Raw genomic sequence first — 24,788 nt, forward strand, 5'->3', positions numbered from 1 at the left:
AGATAGGCAGTAGTCTCGTTAGATTTCCCTGCCAAATGGAAGGCACGTGTTGCAAAGCGCTAGCTTGGAAGAAATTCAGGTCACTCACACTAGGAATTAGCTTTGCTAGCAAAAAGAAAGGAGGGGAGCAGATAAGAATCAACAGACAAATGCTGAGCACGGTCTCTCACAAAAAAACACGTTTAATAGATCTCAAATTACATTTCTTCATCACCAAGTCACAATGCAAAGCTCTTGTGCAGAAATAAATTCCACTGAATTAAATGGCGCATTTACTTCCAAGTAAACAGTGTTCAGGGTTGGTGATGAAGAAAGCTCAACGAGTTCCTTTTTTGTAGCATTTGTTCTACTGAAGCATAAAGTGAGATGCTTACATAAGAGTCTGCATAATAAACCAATATGCCCACAGCAATTCCAATCAGCCCTTTACATATAAAGCCATCTGTTCATTTACACCAAGAAATACATAAATAAAGAAAAAAGAAAAACAACTAGTGCTAATTGCTTGGGTTTCAAATAATTAGTTCTGTTGAAAATATAAATGAAGAAGGGAGACTGTGCCAGGCAGAGAATTCTGACGTTTATTTTTGAAAGCCATGCGCTAATGTTTTTATCAGTAAGGTCAATCATGCTAGGCCATGCCACATGGAATCACTGACTTTCTTGCAGCTTTACATGGCCTTTCCTAAATGTAGGTTCCAGCAGAGACTTTCTATGTATCTTGATGGGAAATAGCAGAGAATTCCAGCAACAAAGTGTAAATGCATATTTGGTTGCAGCCAAAATGAAAATCTGTCTCTCTTTTTTACCATGCTGTTCTCTGTATGCAGAGCCTAGACAAAAGTTTCTATCAGCTGTACTCAGATCAAATGCCTCAGGAATTGAAAATAGGCGTTTTGGCTGATATGCAATTTTTATCATGTATTTGGTAGCTCAATTTGCATAGGCAGCCAAGAGGCGGTGATCTTGTTATATTAAGAATCACAATGTGCTCTAAATTTTAAAAAGTTGATGGTGAATCCTCACAGCAGAGGGCGAAAAAAGGTTGGTTTTAAGATTCTGTACATTGCAAAGGCCCCAGGCTATGCACAATAAAGTTGATAGGTGGATGTTTTTATCAGTCGCTCTCACTGATATATTCAGTCTTATTATTTTGCAGAAGTAGGAGCTTGGTTGGTTTTCGTAAGCTTCACAACAAATATTTTACAGATCAGTGCCATAATTCAGAGCACAAGTTCAGGTGCTCGTAAGGGCCTGTATACAGAGTTTTCGGAACAGTGGAAATCGCTCCTTAATAGGCAATATGATGTGGGGTACAACTGTTTGAGAAACAAAGCCCACCATCTCTTCACATTTCTTCAGAGATTCCCTACATTGTCCGCAGATGGGAACTGGCACATCTGAATGTTCCTAACATAAATAGGGGAGGGGGACCTGTTTCCCCGTATGTGGGCGATCAGCACGTTAAGAGTACATTTAATGTGTACATTTTGTGCATGTACATTTTGACAGAAAAAAACATGGCTATGTGTGTGCAGAGGGGGTGAGAGGAGCTACGAAATACTGGATGGTACTGAAGCTCACGTGGTAACAAAGGGAGTCAATAATGCAGTTCAGGAAATCTTTCCGGGCAGTTTCAACATAGCCGACAAATCCCAGCTGATCGCACCGTGAATCTGTTGTGCTGAGTCTTGCTCTAGCTTAAAGTGGATAGAAATCCTTGTAGTAAGTAGGCCAGGCATTCAGTCTTCACTGATTTTCTCAGGGCCTGTCTCATCGGATTCTGAAGAGGACACGAAGGAAGAGGCAATGGGAGGACATGAGGATCGGGGGGCGGGGGGAGCCTCTGAAGCGCCATCAAGGGTGCTGCCTGCAGGTGTCCAGCCTGGCGGTGGGGGCAGACCTGTTTCGGAAGAGATGGGCGGGGGGGATGCTGTTGCCTTGCCTGGTGCCTGACCCCATGATCAGGCACTGGGAGAGATGAGTTGCCCCCTTAGAGGGCTTGCACAGGTCTTGCCACCTTGGTCTTCACCAGCAGGACCACGCTGAGGATGCAGCCTGCAGCGCCAAGGGAAGATGCTGGGGAGAAGTTCCCAGTCTGGGCTCAACTCTCTTTACATGAGCAGAGGCTATCATTCAGGTTGCTAGAGGAGGGTTTGAGTTGCCTTGTCTTGTCACTTGTGAAGTGCTAGTAAGGATCTGCATTGCAAAGGACTGTCTGGGGTTTTGGGGCCTAGGACAGGAAAGGAAGGGTCTATCCTGTCTATCCTGTATGACATTCCCTGATAATAACACACACTAAGGCTCTGTGATTAATGAGAACACACTGGTGGGTTCACATAATGCAACAAGCCATGGTGGTTTCTTGCGCTGGATGTGCTGTCATGTCTGAACTCAGTCATGGTACTTCAGCATGGTACCTTTGGGTTTTAGAAACCATGATAAGAAACAGTCTGCTCCATGCTGTCTTCACTTGAGCATACATTTTTTAATTGTTCGAACCCATCATTATGGTTTCCATGGCCCTGGCATTCAGCTGCTACAGAGTCCCCGGGAAAGAGCGGCAGCTGATGAGGAAACTGTTCTAGCCATCCACTGTGGGACTGAATTTCAGGCATGGCAGCTGATGGGATATGTGCCAACAGCAGCAGGACTGAACAAGAAGGATGGAAACCACACGTGTGTAGAAACCACCTGATCGTCTGTCAGGCACATCCAGGCAAAAAACCATGCACCATAGAAAGCACACACAGTTGCTTGCAATGTGTGAACCCAGTCACTGCAATGAATAATGAACAAGCTAACCAATAGCTTTGAAAAAAAAGGGTTTTGTTCTGCAATAATTTTGCTAACAATTTAAAATAGAAGAAAACTCTTTGGAGGCCCATGTGCTTACCACTTCCAAGCAGTCTATGATCTTTGTCAGCTTATCTTCAGGTAAATTTTTCAACAAAGACACACTTTAAAAAAATGAAAGAAAACACATACATTTAAATCAGTATGTACACAGAGTGTCCTCTTTCTTTTGATAAAATAGTGCTTTAGCAGAACCGGATTCTTCAATCACTGTGACACATCCTGATGCTAAAGGTATGAAGCATAAGAAATATCAAGCACAATCCTTGGCATTTCCTCCATGCATAAATGAAAGGGGCCAGGCGTGTTAGGCAGGGGTGTGCAACCTTTTTGGCCCCAGGTGCCACAGGTGCTTTTGCCTGAAGCTGTACATGGGCTGCGGTGAACCGAGGATCACATGCTGAAGAGAAACATCTCAGTCTGCTGCCTTGATAGCGCATTGTACAACACCAAAGCAGTGATCTGGGCTGTTTCCAGGAAAGCAAGGAGGCCAACAGCATCCCCAATGACGCCGGCCCTGTCTCTGCTCTTTCGATGTGTTTTCAGGAGAGAGAAAATTTGGCATCTTTCAAACGCCTCTCGAAAACACACCTGCTCACCCAGGGTTTCCCTGGCCCATAATTAAATCAGCTGTGCTGTTCTGTGTTACCACTTCTGCACTGCTCTGCATTCTATGCTATTATTATTGTGATTGCAACATTTTTTAAAATTGTGTTTTAAATGCTTAATTATGATTTTAATATTTACATGGAAACCACTTAGGAATGTTTCATAATGTTCAGCAGTACAGAAATTACACAAACAAATAAATACAAAATACTGCTTGAGTATCTTGCCCTGCTAATCTGCAGTCTCTAAAAGAGATTGCTGGGAAACTCAAATGAGTGAGGAATGGAGGTGCCAAAACAGGGGCGTGTGTACTGGGATCTGGCGGGCCACTGAGCAACAGCTTGGTGGGGTACCTGTGAAAGCACCCCTGATGTAAGGATTAGTAGTGGAACACGAGAACCACCATAAGTTACATGGTATTTAAGAAAGCTTTCTCTCCCCCAATTGGTTTGCCGCACTTTCTTCTGCAGTTTAAGCATTAGTGTTATGATTGTGTAATATCTGTAGTTGGCCTACTCATGCAGCATCACCAGCGATCAGCGATCAATCAGGTGGGGACTTTATAAAGCTCAGGTGTCCAGTGCGATGCGCAATGACCCAGCCTGCCTCTTGGTGCCCACCAGATTCCCCAACTCTCCTGATTTCTAATTTTATTCCAAAGAACTATGTTGATATTTTAAAAAGATTTTTGACTAGGAAACTGGCACACTCAAAAGCAGAGGGGTAAACTCCAGCAGCGTCTTCATTTGGGTTCAGAAAGGTGGCTTTGCATTTGACAGCTAGACCAAAGCTCTGCCTTAGACCTAGGTTCTCGGACCAATTACTATTTTCTAGCCTCACCAGTTTGCCTTCCAGTTTGTCTGTCCATACTCACCACGACCACCCTTGTATGAAGGGGCAACCTCCCACTCTATGGCAGCCTTTCTGTGAGAGCCCTCGAAATTCCAAATGTGCTCCTGGGCCCACAAAGGCCCATGTGCTTGGGCAAGAGGTAGCACATATTAATTCAATCGCCCATTCAGAATGCAAGGCCCTTGACTTGGCGACTGATTCAGTGACCGTCTTGAGCTTCTGCTCCCCATGAGAAAAATGATGCGCCTGCCCAAGCGCCGCCTTGAAGGCCACATGTATTGCGCTTCTCTTCAAGGAATACTTAAGCTTATGCTGCATTTACCTTCTGAGGAAATTTCTGTACTGCTCATGTCGTGCTTGTGCCGTCCGCCGCATGATGTTCTGGAAGACCTCTCTGTCTAACGCCCATGTTTTCACGCTGGTGACAGCTTTAGGGACAAGGGGGAGAAAAACAACACGGAAAGGACGAGCATTTCTACAGCATCAAAACTGTTGCCCATCGACACCAAATACCCTGAAGGCATCACTTTCTCTGATGTTCTCCATGAAACTGAGAGTGTGTGTCACACTGACAGTACTATTTTTATTCCACCTTTTAACAGCAGGAATTACCAATGGAGTGTTGCTACCAGTTTCACACCTCACTGGTGTGAGAAGCTGGCTTCACAGGGAAACTGGCTGCCTTTTATTTTGTTTCCTGCCCTTGGCAATTTTTATTGGAAGGCAGCTGATAAATGCTGTCAATAAATCAATGCAATTACCAACAGCATTTTGGAGAGAAGGCGCAACAGCAGCTCAGCACTTTCCACTTTCTATTCCATGACGTAGTGGAGGAAAGTGCCTCACTTCAAATATTGCCCTCCTCCAGTGACACGAGGGCATGCGGAAGCCTCTTCAATCTCAACAGAACCAGCTGGTATCCAAGATAATTAGTAGCATACTGCACTGGTTGGAGCAGCCTTCCCCAGTTGTGGACTACAGCTCCCAGCATGCCTTAATCCGAGTTTTCCCCTCCATCATGACTGTTGAGTAAGCCACCTCTGGCCAATTAATATCCCTCAGTCTCAGTTGCTGGGGTTGGGGATGCAGAATTGGATAATCCCTTGGTATGTTGCCCTGAACTTTTCTGGAAAAGAACCAAATACAAATAAAAATCCTTTTTTGTAATACTGTTTCTTTATTACATGTTTTGCCGCCTTTTATCACTGTGGAAAAAATGACCTCAGTAGGCATGGTGTGTTTAGAAAAATCAATGCAGAAGAATTAAACTGCTTTTTAAGAGATTTAATGAGTGTTGCCAATCAACCATAGTTTGTTACTGCTGGCGTGCTAACTGCTGAAGCGGTCTGAATGAATGAATAAATAAATGAATATTATTATTTGTTCCATGTCCACGCCATCCTGTAGAAATTTTATCTATAGTCCCCCGTTTTCCTTTTGCTAGAGACCCAAGGCAGCTTGCATGAACCTCCTCCCCTTTCTCTTCCCTTTATCTTCACAAAAACCTTCTGAGGCTGGTTAAGCTGCAAGTCAGTGACTGGGCCAGAATCACCCAGTGATCTTTGCAGCCGAGTGGGGACTTGAACACCCATCTTCTGAGTCTCACACCTGCACCCTGACCACTACGCCCCATTGCCTTGTCCTTTAATCCCTACTATTATGGATGACTTTAGTGAGCCTTAATCTTCATCCCTAGCACTGCTGAAAAATCTGGAGTAAAAACCCCTCTCCTTGGGTCTAAGTCACAAGTTCCATTTCCCAAAGTGACAATATACAGAAGCATTTCCAAGGGAGCAAGGCTTTATGCAAGCCAGACGGAAGGAGCTCCATATCTTCCCGTTCCTACTTTCTTATCCATTCTATTCTAATACCATCACCCTGCCATGCATTTCCTGAAGCATGGTGAGCAAAAAGACAGACACATCGCATCATGATGCCATACAAAACCTCCTTGCCTCTAGGAGGATTCCAAGAGAGCCTTTCATTATGCAATTGCCCTTCTCATTCATGGAATGGTTACGGGGACCCAGATGTTGTCAACTTCCACCTGTAACTGTGCCCTATTTCCCCAGCATTTCTTACGGCCTAAAAAACACCCTCTTCAGGAGGAAAAGATGGAATGTCTTTTAGTGGGTAACTCTAGGAGCACCATATAAAGTCAGAGAAAGACAGAAAAAGTCAGAGAAAGGATACTTCCAGACAAAGGGTCCTCTCCGTTCATCTAAAGGCATGGTGGGGTGATATTCCATCTTTCCCTCCTTAACCAGTTTTTTTTCCAGGTTAGAAAAAAGACATTAAAAGAGGTAGCAAAACACAGGAGGGTTCCAAATGGAAGATTCCATTGCCAGGATGCCCCATAAAAGTCCACGAAGGAGCAGAGTGGTTACATGATGGAAGCCCCATCCGCAAGGCCTCCTATAAGCACAGGAAGACTGCAAGCCTGTGCAAGAATTACTCACAGGTATGCCCTATGGATGCCCTTGAACTTGCCAGGACTTTACAGCACTGGCGTTGTGCTTAGGATGTAAGAGCGGTCATGCTGACAACACCGCACATTAATATGCACCGAGAACTGCTCAAAGCTACCTCGCAGCTGCACCTGGCTGACAACCAGGAGCACTCCATGAAAAGGAAGAGAAAAGGAGAGGTTTGCAGCAGATAAGCTCATCTGCACGGCACTGCCTCTTGGATGAAATTAGCAGGAAACATTCTGTGCTGCTTTTCTGAACACGGACTGCATCTGATTGGCATGCGGATGCTGTCAGCATCGGGAAACTGGAAAGCCGGGCGATCACAGGGTGCTCATCAGAGCATTTCTGGGTGTTCTGAGGGACTTATCAGAACAGCCCCCCAATCCCCCCAGGTGCCACAGATTCACGGAGCTGGGAGGGGCCACTTGGGCCACCACCTACTGAGCACAGGACCCGCGCCAAAGCATCCCTGACTCTGCTCAAACTCCTCCAGCAACCACCTCGCCAGGTAGTTGGCTGCGTTTTCTCATGGCTCTAACCGCTGTGAATGGACAGATGTTCAGCCAAAATCTGCCACCTTGCAACTGCAGCCTGCACGATTCAGAACAAGTCTGCAACCCTCTTCTGAGCCACAACTCCTTAGATGCAAAATGCTGTCCTAACCCTTCTCAGTTTTCTCTGCTGGAGGCTAAACATACCCAGTCCCTTCAGTCTGCTTCACAGGACTTAGTTTCTGGTGTCCTGATCACCTTTGTTGCCCTTCCCAGAATTTGCTCCTCTTTATCTGAACCCTTAAGTGTGATGTCCAAACTGGGCACAGCGTTCAAGGTGCCACCTGGCCAGCACAGAGCAGAGTGGAACCATCATGTCCCATGGTTTAGAGATGATACATGGATGGATGCGACCGGAATGATGTTTGCCTTCTGTGCCTGCACTGGTCCACTTAGCTTCTCCCTCTCTACATAGATGGCTACTTCTGATTTTGGGATTTTCTTTGCCCACTGCTTTAGCTACCACTGGCAACCTCGGCTACATGTGGTAAGAAGGGACGGAGGACATGCCACAGCACTGCACTCTCTGCAGCCTCCACGAACCGTGCAAAGTAGGTTTTATTCACAAGTGCCAGAATAAGCTCATGCACGTTATTGTTGGGTTCTACCCTTTTGCCTTGTCCTAAAAATCTCCTTTTCGGTCTGTAAGGAACAGCCTTTTAATTGCTTGGCTGCTTTTGCGATATTTGCAGCAGTAGGAGCGCGTACCTTTCACTGAGGCTGTTCTCGTGCAGTTGTATAAAATGGCCAACTCCCCAAATGCTGTCCACACCGGAATCGATGAGAGAAGCTTGTTCTGCTGGAAGACCTCCAGTCTGCCTTCTGTGGAGAGAGAAAATATCCAAAAAGGTTGTTTAGTTATAATACAGATATTCACAGACCCAGATAAGTTTATTCCTTGCCTCAGCAAGACTCTTGTTAAAAACCTCCATCACTCTGTAAAAGAACCATACTTTTATTACAGTTGCTGCGGGTTTGTTTATGAGACATTATTACATTTATACCTCACCTTTCTTCCCCTTGCAAAGGACCCAAGGAAGCTTACAAGGTCCCCCTTCTTTTCATCTTCTCCTCACAACAACCCTGCGAGGTAAGTTATGTTACAAGATAATGACCAACACAAAGCCACCCTGTGATCTGCAGACCTGCCTGGAGATAGTGAGGGTCTGAGTCTGGAATGTCTTGCACTCAGGCCATGTGTGTGACCCCTGAGCAGCAGCGATGTCCACTCACTACAATGAGGGATGCAAAATCAAAGCTGGAGGCTTGAACTGAGCGTGAACACTCGGTTTGATATGCAGCCTCCAGATCCCTGGCAGAACACAGGCACTTTGCCCAACTTCCAAATGCTAATCAGGGCACACATTTACGGGCATCCCTTGAAAGCCTTGGTGCTACACCAGGAAATGGCCCTTCTCTGGCGCACGTCCAGCAAGACTGACCCTCCCCACCAATTCGACTGGAGAATGCACCATGTCTGTGCAATGGCAGGAGAGGGCCGTTTCCACAATAGATGCCACTGAACAAGAGAGTCGGGCAATCTAATAGCTTATCCAGCACTTTTGCATCTTTGGGCTTCTATGTGGGGCTACCGCTGAATAGTTTGGAAGCTGCAGCCTGTGCGAAGTGCAGCAGACAGAATGATAACGGGGGCCTGAACACCAATTCTGGCCCACCTGCCCTGGCTGCCTGCACATTCCCAAGCCTGAGTCAAGGGGCTATAAACCCTCACACAGCTTGGGACCACAAAACCTGATGGAGCATCTCTCCCAGTATGAACACACCCGCACACCATGTCCATCATCCAAGGCCCTCGCTGAGGGGCCTTCTCCAGGAAGGCTCAGAAGGCAGTTCCAAGGGCCTCCTCAGTGGTGGCTCCCACTTATGGAATAAGCCTCCCAACAAGACCCACCTGGTTCCAATACTGTAATCCTTTCGGTGCCAGATTACGATCTTCTCTCTGGCATTTGGCAGCACAGGGGGTGGTTTTTAATTTGATGCTGTTGTTGTATGTTTAAAATTGTTGCTAAAAACACGTGTGTGTCTCTGTGTTGTATGTTTATGTGTGTGTGTGCCTCTAGTTTTTATAAAATTTTTGTAATTTTCTTAACCGTTTTTAATCATTTTAAAGATACATTTAAATCATCGGAATCCACTATAGAGCTTCAGCTGTTGGGCAGCAGAGAAATGTGATCAATGAAATGAAAAGGAATGAACTTATGGATGAGCCCTGACAATTCAGAGCAGGAGAGAAAGAATAATGGCTAATAGATTATACAGCGCAGGGATCCAAGGGGTCCAAGCGCCTCTATGAACTTTAAACTCAGATTTCCAACAGATGCTGCAAGATCAATTACAACCTCTTTGCGAAAATTCTGCTTGGGGCAGTTTCTTTACCATGTTCTTATTGCTGTTAAAAATGGATTTCATTAGTCTTAGTAGTACTTGACTTCCTTTCTGGAGTCCAAATTTTATTTCTTGCAACAGTGAAAGGTGAAATTTCATGGGCCAGAGAGCTCTTGAACAAAGCGGTTCATTTTGTGTTGTAATTGCTCTGCCCAAGGTAAAGCCTTTGACAATGTCACAGCACACAGTCCACAAAACAGCTCTGGGAGGGTGAGGTTGGGGTGGGGGCTAAACACAGGATTATTGTTGCAGTGTTGGATGGTGTCAGTGCAAATCAGAGAGGAAGGGGCAGGTTTGCTCCGAATGCCACTTTCCCATGAGCCATTTCCTCCCAAGTATTGATTTCAGAGGCTTAATTAGGAGTAAGTCGATTCAGATATTGACTTCACTAGAACAATAGGTGTTTAAGTACACTGGAGGTCAAATGACACATGACGCCGGCAGTTGTACTATTTTAACCACATGCCTTGCATCGCACATGGTAGCAGAGCAATCCTATCGGCCCCAAACAGCATCGAAAGGACTATGGGATTTTGAGCTCTGAGGTCAGAAAACAACTCCAATCTCAGAGCTGGGCCTCTACATTCCAGGGTGCCTTTTCCAGCTCCGTGGCTGGCACAGGAAGAACCATGCTGGCTGCATCTCCAAGGTCATCAAGCGACCTCAGAGTTGAGAAGAGAGTGGAGGGCAGGGATGCGAAGAGACCGGGGCTGCCAGGAACCTGGCATCCTTTCCTCCTTGCCCAAGCCGCAGTCTTCAAGCTAACCCCCAGGCTCTCCTCCCGCCCTGTGTAGGGTGCTCATAATTCTCTAGGTTTGGAGGCTTCCGGGCTTCCCCAATGTTTTGTACCCTATGTGGTATTTCAGTGGACTGTGTGAAAGGGTCCTCCTTCCCACATTTCCTTCTGCAGAAGCCTGCAGAAACAGCTCCTGGCAGTGACCAGTGAGGGAGAAAAGAGATGAAGGTGGGTTTTCAGCGGGACCTTCAAAACCTCCCAATTTGAGCTGAGGAAGATATGGATTATTGGTTGCCAAAGGTCTGTGCAGCCCACCCAGAGGCTGAGAACGTAAGAACTATCTTACTGGATCAAAGGACCATCTGGCCAGCCATGTAACAGGTCCAGCAAGCTATTCAGTCAAAGCTTGATGGACAAAGATGTCCTGTGTTGGGACAAAAAAAGCAAAAAAGGCCTATGTTGGGAACAAGAAAAGCTGCATCCATCATACTTGTGAACAATTCTGGAAGGGGAGGGGGAAATGGCCTAGGAATGATAGGAGTTGCAGTCCAAAACATCTTGAAGCCACCAGATGAATGAAGCAATATGTAATTAAAACACTATAAATTATTACTATGAGTATGAAATAATTTTACATACAGTTGTCAGTAACAGATGCAAAAATGGCTTAAGGGTTTAAAATATTTAGCAGTATATAAACGATACAAACAAACAGGCAGAAATAATTAGCTGTGATTTTTAAGCAGAACCTCCATGTTCAGGAATATCATACAGTTGCTGGTGGTGGGAAGGAGAATGGGAATACCCAGGAGCCATCCAGCTGGCTCCTTTGGAAACTTCTTTCTGGAACAGATGGGTCTTGGTCTGATCCCAGCAGGGCTGGTCTTATGTTAATACAGCCTTTTCCAAACTGCTTTTCTCTCCGGACACTTTGGACTACCAATGTCCACCCGCCCCAGCCAACACTGCTCGTGGCCACACTCCAAAGTATTTACAAAGCACCAGGTCAGGGCAGCCTGCATGAACACTAAGTCTTCGGAGCGATGGGTATTTAAAGGTGTGACTTCAAAGGCTACTCACCTGCCAGCACAAATATGTGGTTGCCAGGCTCCCCCTGCTTGATTATGTAGCTCCCCTGCTGGTACGTCCTTCCATACATACATTCGACCATATCTCTGATCTGCTGCGGGTCCAGCCTTTTTAGAAATTGGTTTCTGCTCAGAGCATCTGTGATAAGCTTTTTCTCACTAGCATTCAGCAGATCAGAGAGAGAGAGGGAGAGAAAAGCAAGAAAGGCAAAGTCAGGTTCATTTGCAGCACATAAAAGACTTGCATTATTCACAATGGATTGCTCCATCATGGTATATTCATGGTCAAGTGTTCATGAAGCAAGGGACCTCAAGTGCTCGGCACACAGAAAGCTGCCATGTCCGTCCACCTAGCCTGCCGCTGTCCACTCTGACAAGCAGCAGCTCATCACAAACTCATTCGGCTTTGCCAGCTCCCTCACCCATTATCTTGGAAGAGCTGAACGGACCTGTCATAGACAGGACATTTCGAGGGCTTTTGTTCGTAAGTCAGAGACAGCTTGACAGCAGCTAGCAACAACATTACTATTAATGCATTGCATTTACAGCTTGCCTTTTTCGCTCTTCCGAGGAACCCCATAATCTTCCACTCCGTGTTATCCACACAACTATAAACCTGTGAGGTTAGATGGCTCGTGACTGGCCCCATCATCCAGAGAGCTTCATGGCTCAGGTGGGACCAGGACCCAGACTTTCCAAGTCTCCAGCCCACCCCTCTAACCACTCTTTCCTTTAAAGATGCTCCATGGATTGAACCCGGCAATATGGAGTGAGACAACTTCCATAAATCATTTCCACCACTCTATTTTTCCATTTAATACGTGTGTGCAGCCTTTAGTTTTTAAGCATGCCTGTTTCACAGAACCCTTTTTGAACTGGCTTGACTCCCAAGGAATTCCTGCTTCCTGAAGGGTGTTCCCAGTCTGTGTATGTCCCTGGCCAGGCTTTTGTACCTCCTGTCACTCGGCTGGGCTCAGGAGTGCCCCACTAAGACAGCATCCCCCAAGAGCAGGGAAGAGCCAAGAATGATTGGCAGGGAATCTCATCTGCCACAAGTTTGGTCCAGAGAATACAAGAACATGGAAAAGACATGCTGGTTCAGACCAAGGGGCCATCTAGTCCAGTATTCTGTTCACCCAGTGGAAAACTAGCTGCCCATGGGATCCTATCGGCAAGATATGAGTGCAAGAGTACTCTCCTGCCCAAGTTCCACACTGCCACAAGGGCCGAGAGTGTGTTGTTGCTGAATCATCGATTACAATTGAAACACCAGTTGCAGTGTTGTGAAAACCGAGCTGCACCAGCAAGCCATGGCCATGAACAACCTGTGAAGAGAATCCATGGTTTGTGGTTGAGTTGAGAACCATGGGTTGCTCACCATGGTTTGCTATTTTGGCTGGGTTCAGACAATAACCCACAATACAACAACAAAGCACAGTTCAATGGCAACCCATACCCACACTCAACCTCTGACCGAATTATTGGCTGAGTTTCAGCAACATGACAAGCCACAGTGTATGTTTTTTTTTTAACCATTGTTGGTCCATCCAAGCCCAGTCATGTTATTTCATCATGGTAAGTTTGATCTTTAGAAACTAGGATAAGAAACAGTGGTTTGTTCTATGGTTTTTCCATACCACCATGGCTTGTCATGTTGATTGAGCCAAGCATACTAGGCAACTACCATGGTGTTCCGGGAAAGAACGTCAACTGCAGCAGCTGCTCTGGGATTGGCTTTTAGGTGCAGTGGCTGATGGGATGCATGCCAACAGTAGGAGAAAGAGCAGGGAGAATGGAAACCACAGTAACACAAAAACCACTTGATTGTCTGCCATTTAGGTTACGGTGAAATCTCCCCATGAACTGTGGTAACCAAGCTGGCCTGCTTGTCATGTTTGTGAACCCAGCCATAGTGTGGTGATCATGCCCACTTTCTGGGAATGATGAGCTGCAGTCCAACACATCCAGAGGGTACCCAGTGGAAGAGGACTAGTGCAAACACATGCCGGATTAGATGGCCTGACAGTCTGACCTACAGCATAGCGTCTTTCTATAGCCCTACAAACCTTGCTGTACTCCCAAGCCCCACTCATGATTTTATTAAGCAAGGGTGGAAATTTAGAACTGCCTGATAAATTCGACATATGGCATATTTCACCAAGAGAGAAACATGTTCCACATCAGCGACATATTTATTCAATATGGTGCATCACCTGCTTCACAGACACAAATTCTGTGATCATTTGCACAAGGAACATTTGCCTATCAGAGATGCCTATCCTATCCCCAGTCTTTTGGGGCCTATAAGCAGATTTTAAGCTGTGAAACCGTATGCTGGGAACCACCACAAATTAGCTGCTGAGAGGGTGCAAATCACAAAAACATTGGCATGACTTCCCACTACCTTGTGCATAAATTAATCTGAATAGGGAACAAAATGCCCCTGCCAGAAAACCCCAAAACCAATCATCTGTTGGAAGAGGGCATAAATCCAGCCCTTCAAAAGACTTTTGCCTTGGAATTCTTTGGTGGGCGGTGGCTTTTGTCCTTCCCTGATAGTCTTTCAACTGGCCAGCTTTCTTTCCTACATGCAATGAGGAATGAGGGATGACTGATTTGCAGAGGGCAAAAACAGTCAACACCTCAGAAGACATACCTATTTTTAATCATACCATTTAATTTCAAAATAGCATTAACAAAACAAGAGCAACAAAAAAGGAACATGCATAATAATATATCCAAATCACTAAAGAAGCAAAGGAATTCACTCATTATAATTCTTAGAACATAAAATATGCTTATAGTACATCTACAGAAAAACAGCCTAGGTGGAATCTCCCTTGTGAATGGAAGGGTAAAAATTCAGTTTATACTGTAGATACTCCTTTCATAAGCATGAATGTGTGCTATTTTATGGGAATTATTCATGGAAAACACATACTTGGAAGGAATCTGGTCCAAGTTTGGAGGGCTTTAACATAGGAAATAAGTGGAAATCATGGTGCCGTAGCTGAACTAAGGAACGGGCTATACGTTCAGGAGCCTCACAGCTCAGGAACTGATTTTCCATACAAGAAATCCATTCCTAGTCCTGCAACCCCCTTAAGCAGCCTGATTTTGGCACAGGGGCTAAAGGGAGAGTGCAACTATGGTTAAAGAAAAAGTCAGATCTACTGTAAATCACCCAGAACTCCACCACTAGTTCCCCATCTACCTGCTGCCCAGCCCTACCCCAAAGTAACTCAGGGCACAGCTATTTAGGCAGCAAAGAGCCCTACATCCCTAAGCAGTCCTCAGACAGCCACGCTGGGAGCTGCAGGGCTTTTTTCAGGCTATCCTAACAAATAAACAAACATGCATAATGTTGCACCCCAAGGGTCTCTCAAAAGGGGGGCAGAGAAACAGGTATGCACATTCAGGGTCGAAGTGCAGTGTGCAAGAAGGGAAGCTGCTCCCCAAGGCAGCCATCATTCAAATTGCTCCCTGGAGACAGCATCTCAGATGCCAGCAGACTAACCACTTAAACTGGGGGCTGCCCTTCTCATTATGACAGACGCCCAGAGCTAGGAAGCAAAGGCAATTCCAGAATGGGGCATGGGGTGGGACAGAAAAGGAGGACCGTGTGTTTGAAGACGAATCCAGGAATACCAGAAGGCGCATAACAGAAAATGATGGAAATTAAAGATAAACTGTTGTTACTGCGATTTTAAGGGACCATCAGAAAATTGCATTTTAGTGCCTCCGTCATGGGGTGCCTGGAAGAGAATTCAGGCAGGACAGCTGCTGAGGCTGCAATTTGCGAACGGCAGGATTTGGGTCAAGAGGCACTGTTCCATCAGAATGCAATAAAGTTCTAAACCTGATGGCAGATTCACAGACATTGCCGATGCTTTAACCAAATTAGCAGTACATTGCTCTGGCCATGTTTTCATCCATGCCAAAGCCACAATGCTTCTGTATTCTTTCACTCTTTTAAGCTTTGCGGAGCAAACCAGCTCCTGTGCTCTCAAAAAACCTCAGAACCCCCCAGTGGAGATCAGACAAAAGGTTCAGCTTCAGTCCTGTTTCCCACAACAACCCATGAGATGCCTCCGAAAAACCCACAACTGAGGCACAGCTACAAGTGTGTTGTCAATCCCGACAGCTGGGAGTCAGGGGCACCGAACACCAAGGGTTGGCTGCTCCCAGTCTTCAAGGCCCTTCTGCCCGAACCCATCGAGGCTTCGGCAAGGGGCAGCATAGAAATGTTCTAATCATCATCATCATCATCATCTAATCTGTTCTGCAGCCATCTATCAGTGGCCACTCACTCCCGCGGCAGCACATTCCCAGAGCAGGCGATGCCATGAAAAAGCAGCTCCTCCTTCCTGTTTCCTGGATCATCTCCTGCTCTGTATCACCGGATAATGCTGAGCTCTGCTATTATTCACAGTATTCCCCCTGCTTCTCAGATAAAAAAGGCTTCCAGCAGGGCTTAAAAAGAAGGCAGTCTCCATCCCCAGATATACATTCTAAAAGACAAGGCACCAAAGGAGTAGGGATTGGGAGGGTGGGGACCCAACAAAAACACATTCATTATGAGAGATGAAGAAAAGTAGCTTCTCGACTTTTTCTTCACACCATGCATGATTTCATAAACCCAGCACGTCCCTTTTAGCCATCATTTTCCCAGTGTAGCCTTTCCTTGAAAGGAAAACTTGCTAGATCATTTTCATTGCCCTGCAACGAATTCCTTCTGCCTGCTTCAGTTGCAGCCCTCGATGCCCTATGAAGCACACAACCTGTGATACCTTTCGATGGGAACATTAAACCAGCCTTCCCAAGTGGGTGGCCTTCAGTGCCATTTGGACCACAACTCCCAGAATTCCCATCCAGCAGGGCAATTGACTAGGATTTCTGGATGTTGCAGTCCAAACGTGTCTGAAAGGCACAAGGTTGGAGAAGGCTGCATGAAACCATCTTCTTCACTTCTTTGCTGATGAGCATCTCAGAATCCATTACCAGCTTTTGCCCCTGGAACTGCATGTGGTCCTTATTGCCAGAGAGCTGATCTCTCCAATGAAGCAAAGATTCCCAGAGAACCAGGCTCCACAGGAAGATCTCTGATGAACATCCCAAAAAGTGAATGATCACTTCCCTTTGTCCTGCTTGATTGATTACCTTTATTGCCTGCACAGCATGACAAAAAATAAAGGATGGCAATGATAAAAGGCTAGAAAAAGAGGAAGAGAGGCATTGTAACACTCATGTTTGCACACCAGAAAGGAAAGCTAACGCATGCATATCCTCTCCAGCAAGCGACATACAAACTGATCACAATGCTCCATCGAAAACAAATTTCTTAAGCACAGCTGAAACCCACATAAAGGTTATTTCTAAAGAATGCCAAATATTAAACATTTCTACAGGTTTTGGCCAATACACTGGATACGATCACTATGGGATCCATTCAGGCAGCTTTACTTTCAAATTGGGAAGGCATCTATTTGAAAATGGCCCCAGAGGATTTAAGAAGAATTTTGTTTTTCCCAGTTACGCAGTTTGCATGGCTTCATTTCTCCCTCTCCATTTCTTTCTGTATGGTTTGTTCCTATATTAAAAACAACATGTAACATAAACAAAACTCAAGAGAGAGGGACAGAGGGAGGAAAACAAACCTCCTAGGGAAGGCCAGCTTCTCAAAGGCGCTGCATTTCCTAAGACTGTCACATGAAGAATCCCGTCCAAAAGCCACACAAAACTGGGAGTGCCTTAGATCATCTGCAGGGCCCAGGATCTGCGGCTACATTGGCTGCCCTTCCCCATCGCCTAAGCTGGTGCCTGATGCCCTGAAAGGCACTGGCCCTCATGTTGCTGCAGTGAGGAAGAGAGGCCCTGCCCGGGCTCCTCTCCTGTTACCTTTGCTGTACTTGGAGGAGCCAACTGCAACAATCCTCACACAGGGAAGCTCGAGTGAGAGGAGGCCTTAAGACCCTTTCTTGAACTCTGTGGCAGAATACCTGCTTTGCATGCAACCTGGCCCAGGTTCAGCCCTCAGCAGCTCCGAGGAGAGATGGAAAAACTCCTGCCTGAACCTCTGGAGAGCCACTGCTGCAAGTCAGTGTCAGGTACATTGGCCTAGATGAACCAAGAGCCTTGCTCAGTATCCAGCAAGTTCCTGTGCTCCCACAGAGGTATGGCCTGGAGGAGGACCTCAGCTCAGGATGACAGAACCCCGGCTTTTCCTGCAGCAGAGTCCAGATCCATTTCTTGGCATTTGCCGGCAGGGGCCGGGGCAGCGTCTCTTCTAAGGAGCTGTCCCGAGCCTATTTTGATGATAGTGGAGAGCCATGGGCTTGCCAGTTCAGACTAAAACCCGGAATGGAAATACTTCTGCGTGGACGCTGCAGCCAGCAGCCTGCTGCCAGTCAGAGTTAACAGTACTGGGCTACAAGAGCCAATGGTCTGATCCAGTATAATGTAGTTTCTTATGTTCCTGTGTTGCATTAAGAAGACTGCCTCATGAACGGGGCACAGGGCCAGCTCAGATGCAATCGTCTGAGATTTCAACAGAGAAGCATAATATGCCACCTCTTTCCCAGGGATTTTTGTTTTTATGTAGTGACACATGCCTGCGTTTTAAGCCACACGATTAACACAACCATTCATCTTCCAGACTTCAGGCTGGTGTTTCATCAGCCATATATCAAACCTTCTGTTCAGGCCATTATCTTTTACAAAGATTAACTTTCAGATTTGCGTCACTGCTGTAAAGCATTCTGGTTTAAGTGAAGACAAGATACAAAGGTAACAACTTTCCCCAACCTGGTGCCTGCAGCTGTGTTGGACTATAGATTTCACCACCCTCAGACAACAGGGCTGTGAGAAACGTTTGGTCCAACATATATGGTAGGTACCAGGTTGGGAAAAGTCAATATATATGGCATACATAGAGAGAGTATCAAGGGCGGAAATGGCCATAACTGAGTGGCAGAAGATACCTTCACATCGACAGCATCTGCAGGATCTGCAAATAAAGGACAGAATGCAGGCACCAGCAACAAAGCTCCCAAAATAGCCAAACAATGAAAGTGACACAGGATCAGAAAGTGTCTGTTCGTTTTGCCTATTTTTTTGACCACTTGCCCAACATTTTAGAGAGATCTTTCTTCCTCGGGGGCTCCTTGAAGCAAAAGCTCCTTGTCACTGCATGTTATCTCCAAAAATGCTTTTTTGAAAACCCATGAGAGTCAGGTAGCATAGTTACAGAGCATTAACTGGAACGCAACAAATCCGGGTTCTAGTCCTCACTCAGCCATGCAGCTTGCTGGGTGGCTTTCAGACAAATTACTGAGCAACTCTCATCTTAACCTCCCTGCCAAGGTTGTTGTGATAGAATGGAGAGCATGAAAGCCACCTTGAGATCCTTGCAAACAAACAAACAAGGTGGACTATAAATATAAATTAAAAATGAATAAAAATCACCATGTCAGGGTTGACAGTATGATGCCAACACCACATAATAAAGCTCCATGCCTATTTTAGAGCTTCATATGAGAGTTTGTGAAGTATCCAAGGGGAAGGGAAAGAGACGCCCGTCAGCCAACCCTCTGGGATACAGAATTCTGCTTAGTCCCAAAGTCTCAGCTACTCAGAAAGAGTTCTTGTTCCAATCAACTACATCATCACCTGCACTAATGTACAGAATGTTTCACTCTGTTCTCCCAAACGATTACTTTCCTAACAGTTTCTCACCCCCATTGCAAACTATTCAATTTGTAATTTTCATTTGCATTGGTGTTTTGTATTTATTGCCGAAAGTATAAAGAAACATTAACTCCATTAAAGGCCCATCTGGTGCAGTTACCTTTTCCCTATACATGTTAACTAATAGAACAAAAATCACAAATTTTGCTGTGCCTCCCCGTAATATGTTCTCGGGGTAATAATTAGTAAACATAGAATCATTCGCAGTAAGAATTCACCTCCATTATATGATATTAAAGTGGAAAAACGAATTACAAAGTTCAAAATCTTACTCCTCTTTGTGCATTGAAAGAGAACTAGAAAAGGAATTGAAATGAGGCAGGAAGAGAAGCAAAGGCAGAACTAAACACAGGAGTAAATTATGAGCAGCATTCATTACTCAAGTTTATATTGGGACCTGCTATGCTATCCAGGAGAGGTCACAACATGCTAAATGTGGAGGTCAATCAATCTCAATTTCAGTGGAAAAAGGAAGAAATGCCTTGGGGAATTTTGCTGGTTTTAGTGATGGCTTAATCTCTCATGTGACATTTGATGGTTTTCAACATTCTCTCCATGCCTATCCATCCACTTTCCATCTTTATTTTTTAAAAAGGACACTCATGGGCATTTCTGGCATACAGGTATTCACCAGAATGACACAGAGATAGACTAGACCCTCAGTGGCATCCAAAGAACACCATTGCTCATGATGAACCCCATTTCTATTGGGCAAGAATGGTGAAAAAGCCACTCTATGTACCAGCTCTATGGTGCCACAAAGACATTTGGGATCCAGGGAAGGAACTGGAGAAGCACAAACAACCCAAGCAAACAAGTAAACTGTCCAGAGAGCTTCAGCTGTCAGGCAGTATAGAAATTAAATATATAAACAACCCAGGAATTGAGAAAGCAAGCCACTGTTTGTTCCATCATCTGCCAGACAAACCCCGGGTAGAACAGTAAACTATGAGTTATATAAATCACAGATCAGTGTTATGTGTGAAATAAACCATGGGTTACTATCATGTGCAAATCAAGTCACTGAGTGTGCCCTGGTCATACTTTTTCAGGAATTGCTTTGTATACTGTCTGTCTGCCAGCCCTCCTATGTCACCTTAATGTCTCTTTACCTGGGAGAAGGCAGGTGCCCTAGCTCAGATGGGAGATGTCTTTTGTGACTTGCTCAATCTGAATGGGCGGTTTGTCCATCTTGCCTCTTGCAGCATTGTGAAATACGTAACCACATCCCCAGATGGGTGGGTGACCCTTGCCCTTCTCCTGGATAGGTGTTTCCTTATTAAACATTAAGTCTCCAATGTCAAAGGATTTCAGGCTGGCTATGATAGGGATAAAATCCTATGCCTCTTCATGCATTCAGGTTTCAAGGAACCTGGCTTTGGAAAATGGATACTAGAATCTTATAATCCTGGAGCCATATGCCTTAACCTCAGGGTGGGATGGAACAAAAACTGTCTAAAAACGTATTTTAGTTACACAGTTTAGATTCCAAATCATACCAGTTCCTAATGATGTATTAAATCTTCGTAAATTGCATTCACCTGCTGATATCATAGCTTTTTGCCACACATGCATTTCAGTTCTCTGTCTTGCCACATACTACAGGTAAACAGGTACTTCGGGGTTTATATGAGAATTAAGGTATTTCACATGCCCCAAATGGGCTCTTCACATGTTGAACTCCTTTTTTAAAAGTATATCTTAAATTTGTATATTTTAAATTTGCATATTTTACCTACCAAGGGAATGCCATGGATGCAATGTCAGGAGACTGGAAAAATGCTTGCTTGACTCCGGATTTCTCACCTGACTGATAGCCCTTTGCAATTTAAAACTGTGTAGATGGAGTACAATACTGTCTTTGTCTTATCGTATATTCTGCAGCTCTTGAGGGAAGCCCCAATAGGAGAAAAACTACCCCAGCCTCTGCTGTTGTCAAACCTTCCTTGCTTTACTGTGACCATCTGACTTTCTATCTACCAGCTGCAGGTTTCACTGATGGGGCCCCTGGGAAATCCCATCCTCCCAGGGGAGCTGATTATATTGCACACTGACCATTAAGTGCCATAGCCTGTTTCCATTGTAAGTGCTCCCCATCAGTACAGCCGCAAGCCTCTACAAGCTTAGACAGGAAAAAGGCCTACAACTTCCAGCATGCCCCAGCATGCCCCAGCCAGCACAGCATGGTGGGCTTATGCCCCTGATGCGACCCAGAAGACCAGCAGCCCTGCAGTTATTCCCCAGCAATGCTGAACAGACAGGATCACAAAATTGGGACACTTCGTTCAGACAATCCCAGCCTTTTATGGACCCAACAGGCCAAATAAAGGGTGGTGCAGAGCTAGAAAGCAATCGTGACCTTCTATTTGCAATTCTACTAGTGTGTGATCTATTTGAAGTTGTTGTTGTTGTTTCATTTCTAAACCACCCCATAGCCAAAGCTATCTGGGCACATGAGTAAAATAAAAAGGTTTAAGGTGAAATGGCACTTCTTTGATCCCTGCCTCTCCTGCTAAAAAGTTACTTCTTACAGAGTCCCTGTTCAGCTTCTATGGAAGAGAATCAACACTGTATTTAGAGAGAAGCTCTGGAGATTCAAAAACAGGCCATGTGGGGTAGTGGTTAGAGTGCTGGTCTGGGATTTGGGAGGCCAGGCTTCGGATCCCAAGTCATCCACAACCCTCACTGAGTATCTTTGGGCTAGCAAGTGTCTTTCAGCCTAGCCTACCTCATAGGGTTGTTGTGACAATAAATGAAAGGTGTTAGGATCATGCTGGCTGCCTTGGGCTCTTCAGAAGAAAGGTGAGATAGGCATGTTGAAAATAAATAAATTAATAAGATTCAGAGAAAGGAAAGACTGCAAAAGCTATCATTATTGCAACCTAGGTATTGCCACTGATCTAGGAAAGACATCCTGAAAGAGCAAAGTTTCCAGAAGAGTAGGAGGGAGGACCATAATAGGAGGGGAAAGAGAGCAAGAAGAAAGTAACTTAATGTTGAGGTACATGATAATTTCAACCTCAAAAGTAAGTCTGCAAGTTGCTAGTTCATAGGGATTCTCTCTACCCTATCTGCTCAAACTGGCCTAAGCTGGTCTCCTGTCATACGATGAGGGTCTGAAAGAAGTGAAAAATAAACTATTCCTGATTACAGAAGATCCATGGCTTCACTTTTTGAAAGCAACCCGTGCTTGCTATGGGCAACAGAGCAATAAATATTAATAAGCCTAGGGTAATACTTTATTTTTCTGCTCAGAGGTATGCATCAGCTGGAAAAACACTTCTTACTGTATACATGCAATGCTATTATTATACATTATAAACATATACATAAATTCAATTTCACCTCTCGCCAGCAAAGAGCAAAAGACACACTCTCCCCTGAGAGTAAAATTAAAGCACAAAATTTTAAAGCACAAAATTAAAGCACAAAATAAAATTAAAGCATGCATGTAAATACAAGCCACCAACCCTCACTGGAAATGCTTAAATTGGCAGCTGGGAACGGACAGCAGTGAGCAACACTTCTCCACGTAGTGCCACTATTCATGAGGTCTACTCTTAAGTAGCAATGCAACCGCATGCATGTGACAGCATGAGCCTGGCCCAATTGGCTTTCCTCTTTTCCAGCTTCGGAGGGCAGGTTCCTCAAAGAGGGAACTACTCCAAGGCCACTCCTAAAACTGTGCAAGCACCAGCTATGGAAGCCCAAAAGGGAGTGTGGGAGGCTGCAGTGTGATCTTACACACCGCTGAAATAGCACCAAATGCATGAGCCATGGCAAGCATGCAGAAGAACACAAGAAGAGCCAAGTGGGGGCAGACAAAATCCACCTAGCCCAGGCCAAATTCCACCTAGCCCGTTTACACCATGGCTACTCTCAGGAAACCCACAAGAGGACAGCACCCTCCCACCCAAGGTTTGCAGCAACAGATGCACATGAGCTGATGCTAGAGAAAGCAAGTGGCCGCCAGGACCAGAAGCCCGAGACAGGCTCTGCTTACTGCCCTCATCTTCTTTAGAATCATGGAATAGTTGAGTTGGAAGGGGCCCTGAAGGCCACTGAGTCCAATCCCCTGTGGTTGCAGGACACCAACTCAGCAACCATTCAGATTGGTGGAAGCCATCCCAAGGCACAGCACTGGGCCCTCGCTCTACCATGAAGGGCCAGTGGGAGGCAGATGCAGCCAGCAACGCACATTGCTGTGTGCTTGTGCACAGACCGCCCAACTGCTACACAGCTGCATCCCCCGCACATGAGATCTGCTCACCTCGAGGCCTTTCGGACTCTTGCTTTCTCAAATGAAAACCTCGGCTGCTCAGTCAGGTCGTACGTCCGGGTCGTTGGCTCTGCAGACACACCTTCCTTTGCCCCTCTCCTCCGGTTGCTGAATGCGGCCTGGCTGGCCTTGGGCACTTCTTTAAGCGGAGAAAACACGAACGGATTTGCTCCCTGGGTGTCCACAACATCCTGCAGCTTGTTCAGCTGGATGCATTTACACTTGAGCTCTTCAGTGAGGTCTGCGATGGTCCTGGTTTGTTTAGCCAGCTGTTCCTGGAGTTCGAGGATGTGGTAATTCCTCTCATGCAACTCTTCCTCCTGCCTCTTCAGTTCCCTTTCGAGCTCCCAGATCTTGCTTCTCAGAATATCTGCAGCCCCAGTGATTGTGCTGATGTTCAAGCCCGGGTCCTTCAAGAACTTACTGCTGCCAGAGCAGCTAAAGGGGCAGTTTCCCACATGGCTATCTGGCCTCTTCAGGTACTTGGGTTTCACTGAACCATTTCCCATTGGAGCTGGTGGCCTACACAAAGAAAGCAGATCAAAATTTGCTGATATTGGGAACAAACCAGCGGAGGGTTTGCGTGAATGTGGAACGAGAAGACCAACTGGTGTCCTTCCCACACGATTATAAAAGATAGAAACAGAACTTCAATTCTTTTTCTCCTTTCTGAAAACGCCTTTATAAATCCACCTAGCAGGATGTCTGCTCCTGTGACACTACACTGCTCCAGCCAACAGCTCATCCAAGTTGCTGCTCTTGTTGGACAATCTTATTAAGTGTTTCACACATTGGAACTGAAATTCGGGTGCCAGGCTGACAGAAAATAAAGCAAGACAGCAACAGTGAAAGTGAGATCAAGCTTTTCGTTTCTACTGCAAGGAAGCTGCTGATGTGTTTGGGGAAAAGAATCAATTGTATTTTCTTTTGAGGCTCCAAATTACACAACTCTCTCTTTTCTCTCATTCTCTCTTTCTTTGAATTCACATTAGCAGAACTGAAAAATCATTTCAGATTCTTTGACACAACTTGCAAACAAGAAAGAATGAGCCAATGAACCTACCCTGGACAGAATAAACATTTGAGAGTCCTAGGGACTACAAATAAATTTTGTAGAGGCCAGAAAATCAAACTTTTCTCAGCGCTTCCTTCTGATTCCCCTCCGTTCCCCAAGTGATGTTTCAACTCGCTGTT

General features: G+C 45.5%; 1 protein-coding gene across 1 annotated transcript in view; it reads right to left on the reverse strand.

Moving 5' to 3' along the window:
- Positions 1 to 24,103, reverse strand: part of PRKG2 (protein kinase cGMP-dependent 2) — a 57,365-nt gene extending 33,262 nt beyond the window's left edge. Inside the window, exons 1-5 of the mRNA XM_044428933.1 lie at positions 23,586 to 24,103; positions 11,562 to 11,728; positions 8,048 to 8,161; positions 4,640 to 4,745; positions 2,897 to 2,960 (exon numbers count right to left, since the gene is read on the reverse strand). Coding sequence (XP_044284868.1) covers positions 2,897 to 2,960; positions 4,640 to 4,745; positions 8,048 to 8,161; positions 11,562 to 11,728; positions 23,586 to 24,103 — 969 coding nt within the window. The remainder of the gene's footprint in view (positions 1 to 2,896; positions 2,961 to 4,639; positions 4,746 to 8,047; positions 8,162 to 11,561; positions 11,729 to 23,585) is intronic.
- Positions 24,104 to 24,788: the final 685 nt, after the last annotated feature.

This window comes from Varanus komodoensis, unplaced genomic scaffold, assembly GCF_004798865.1.
Source record: "Varanus komodoensis strain SLA01 unplaced genomic scaffold, ASM479886v1 scaffold2, whole genome shotgun sequence".
NCBI classification, from domain to species: domain Eukaryota; kingdom Metazoa; phylum Chordata; class Lepidosauria; order Squamata; family Varanidae; genus Varanus; species Varanus komodoensis.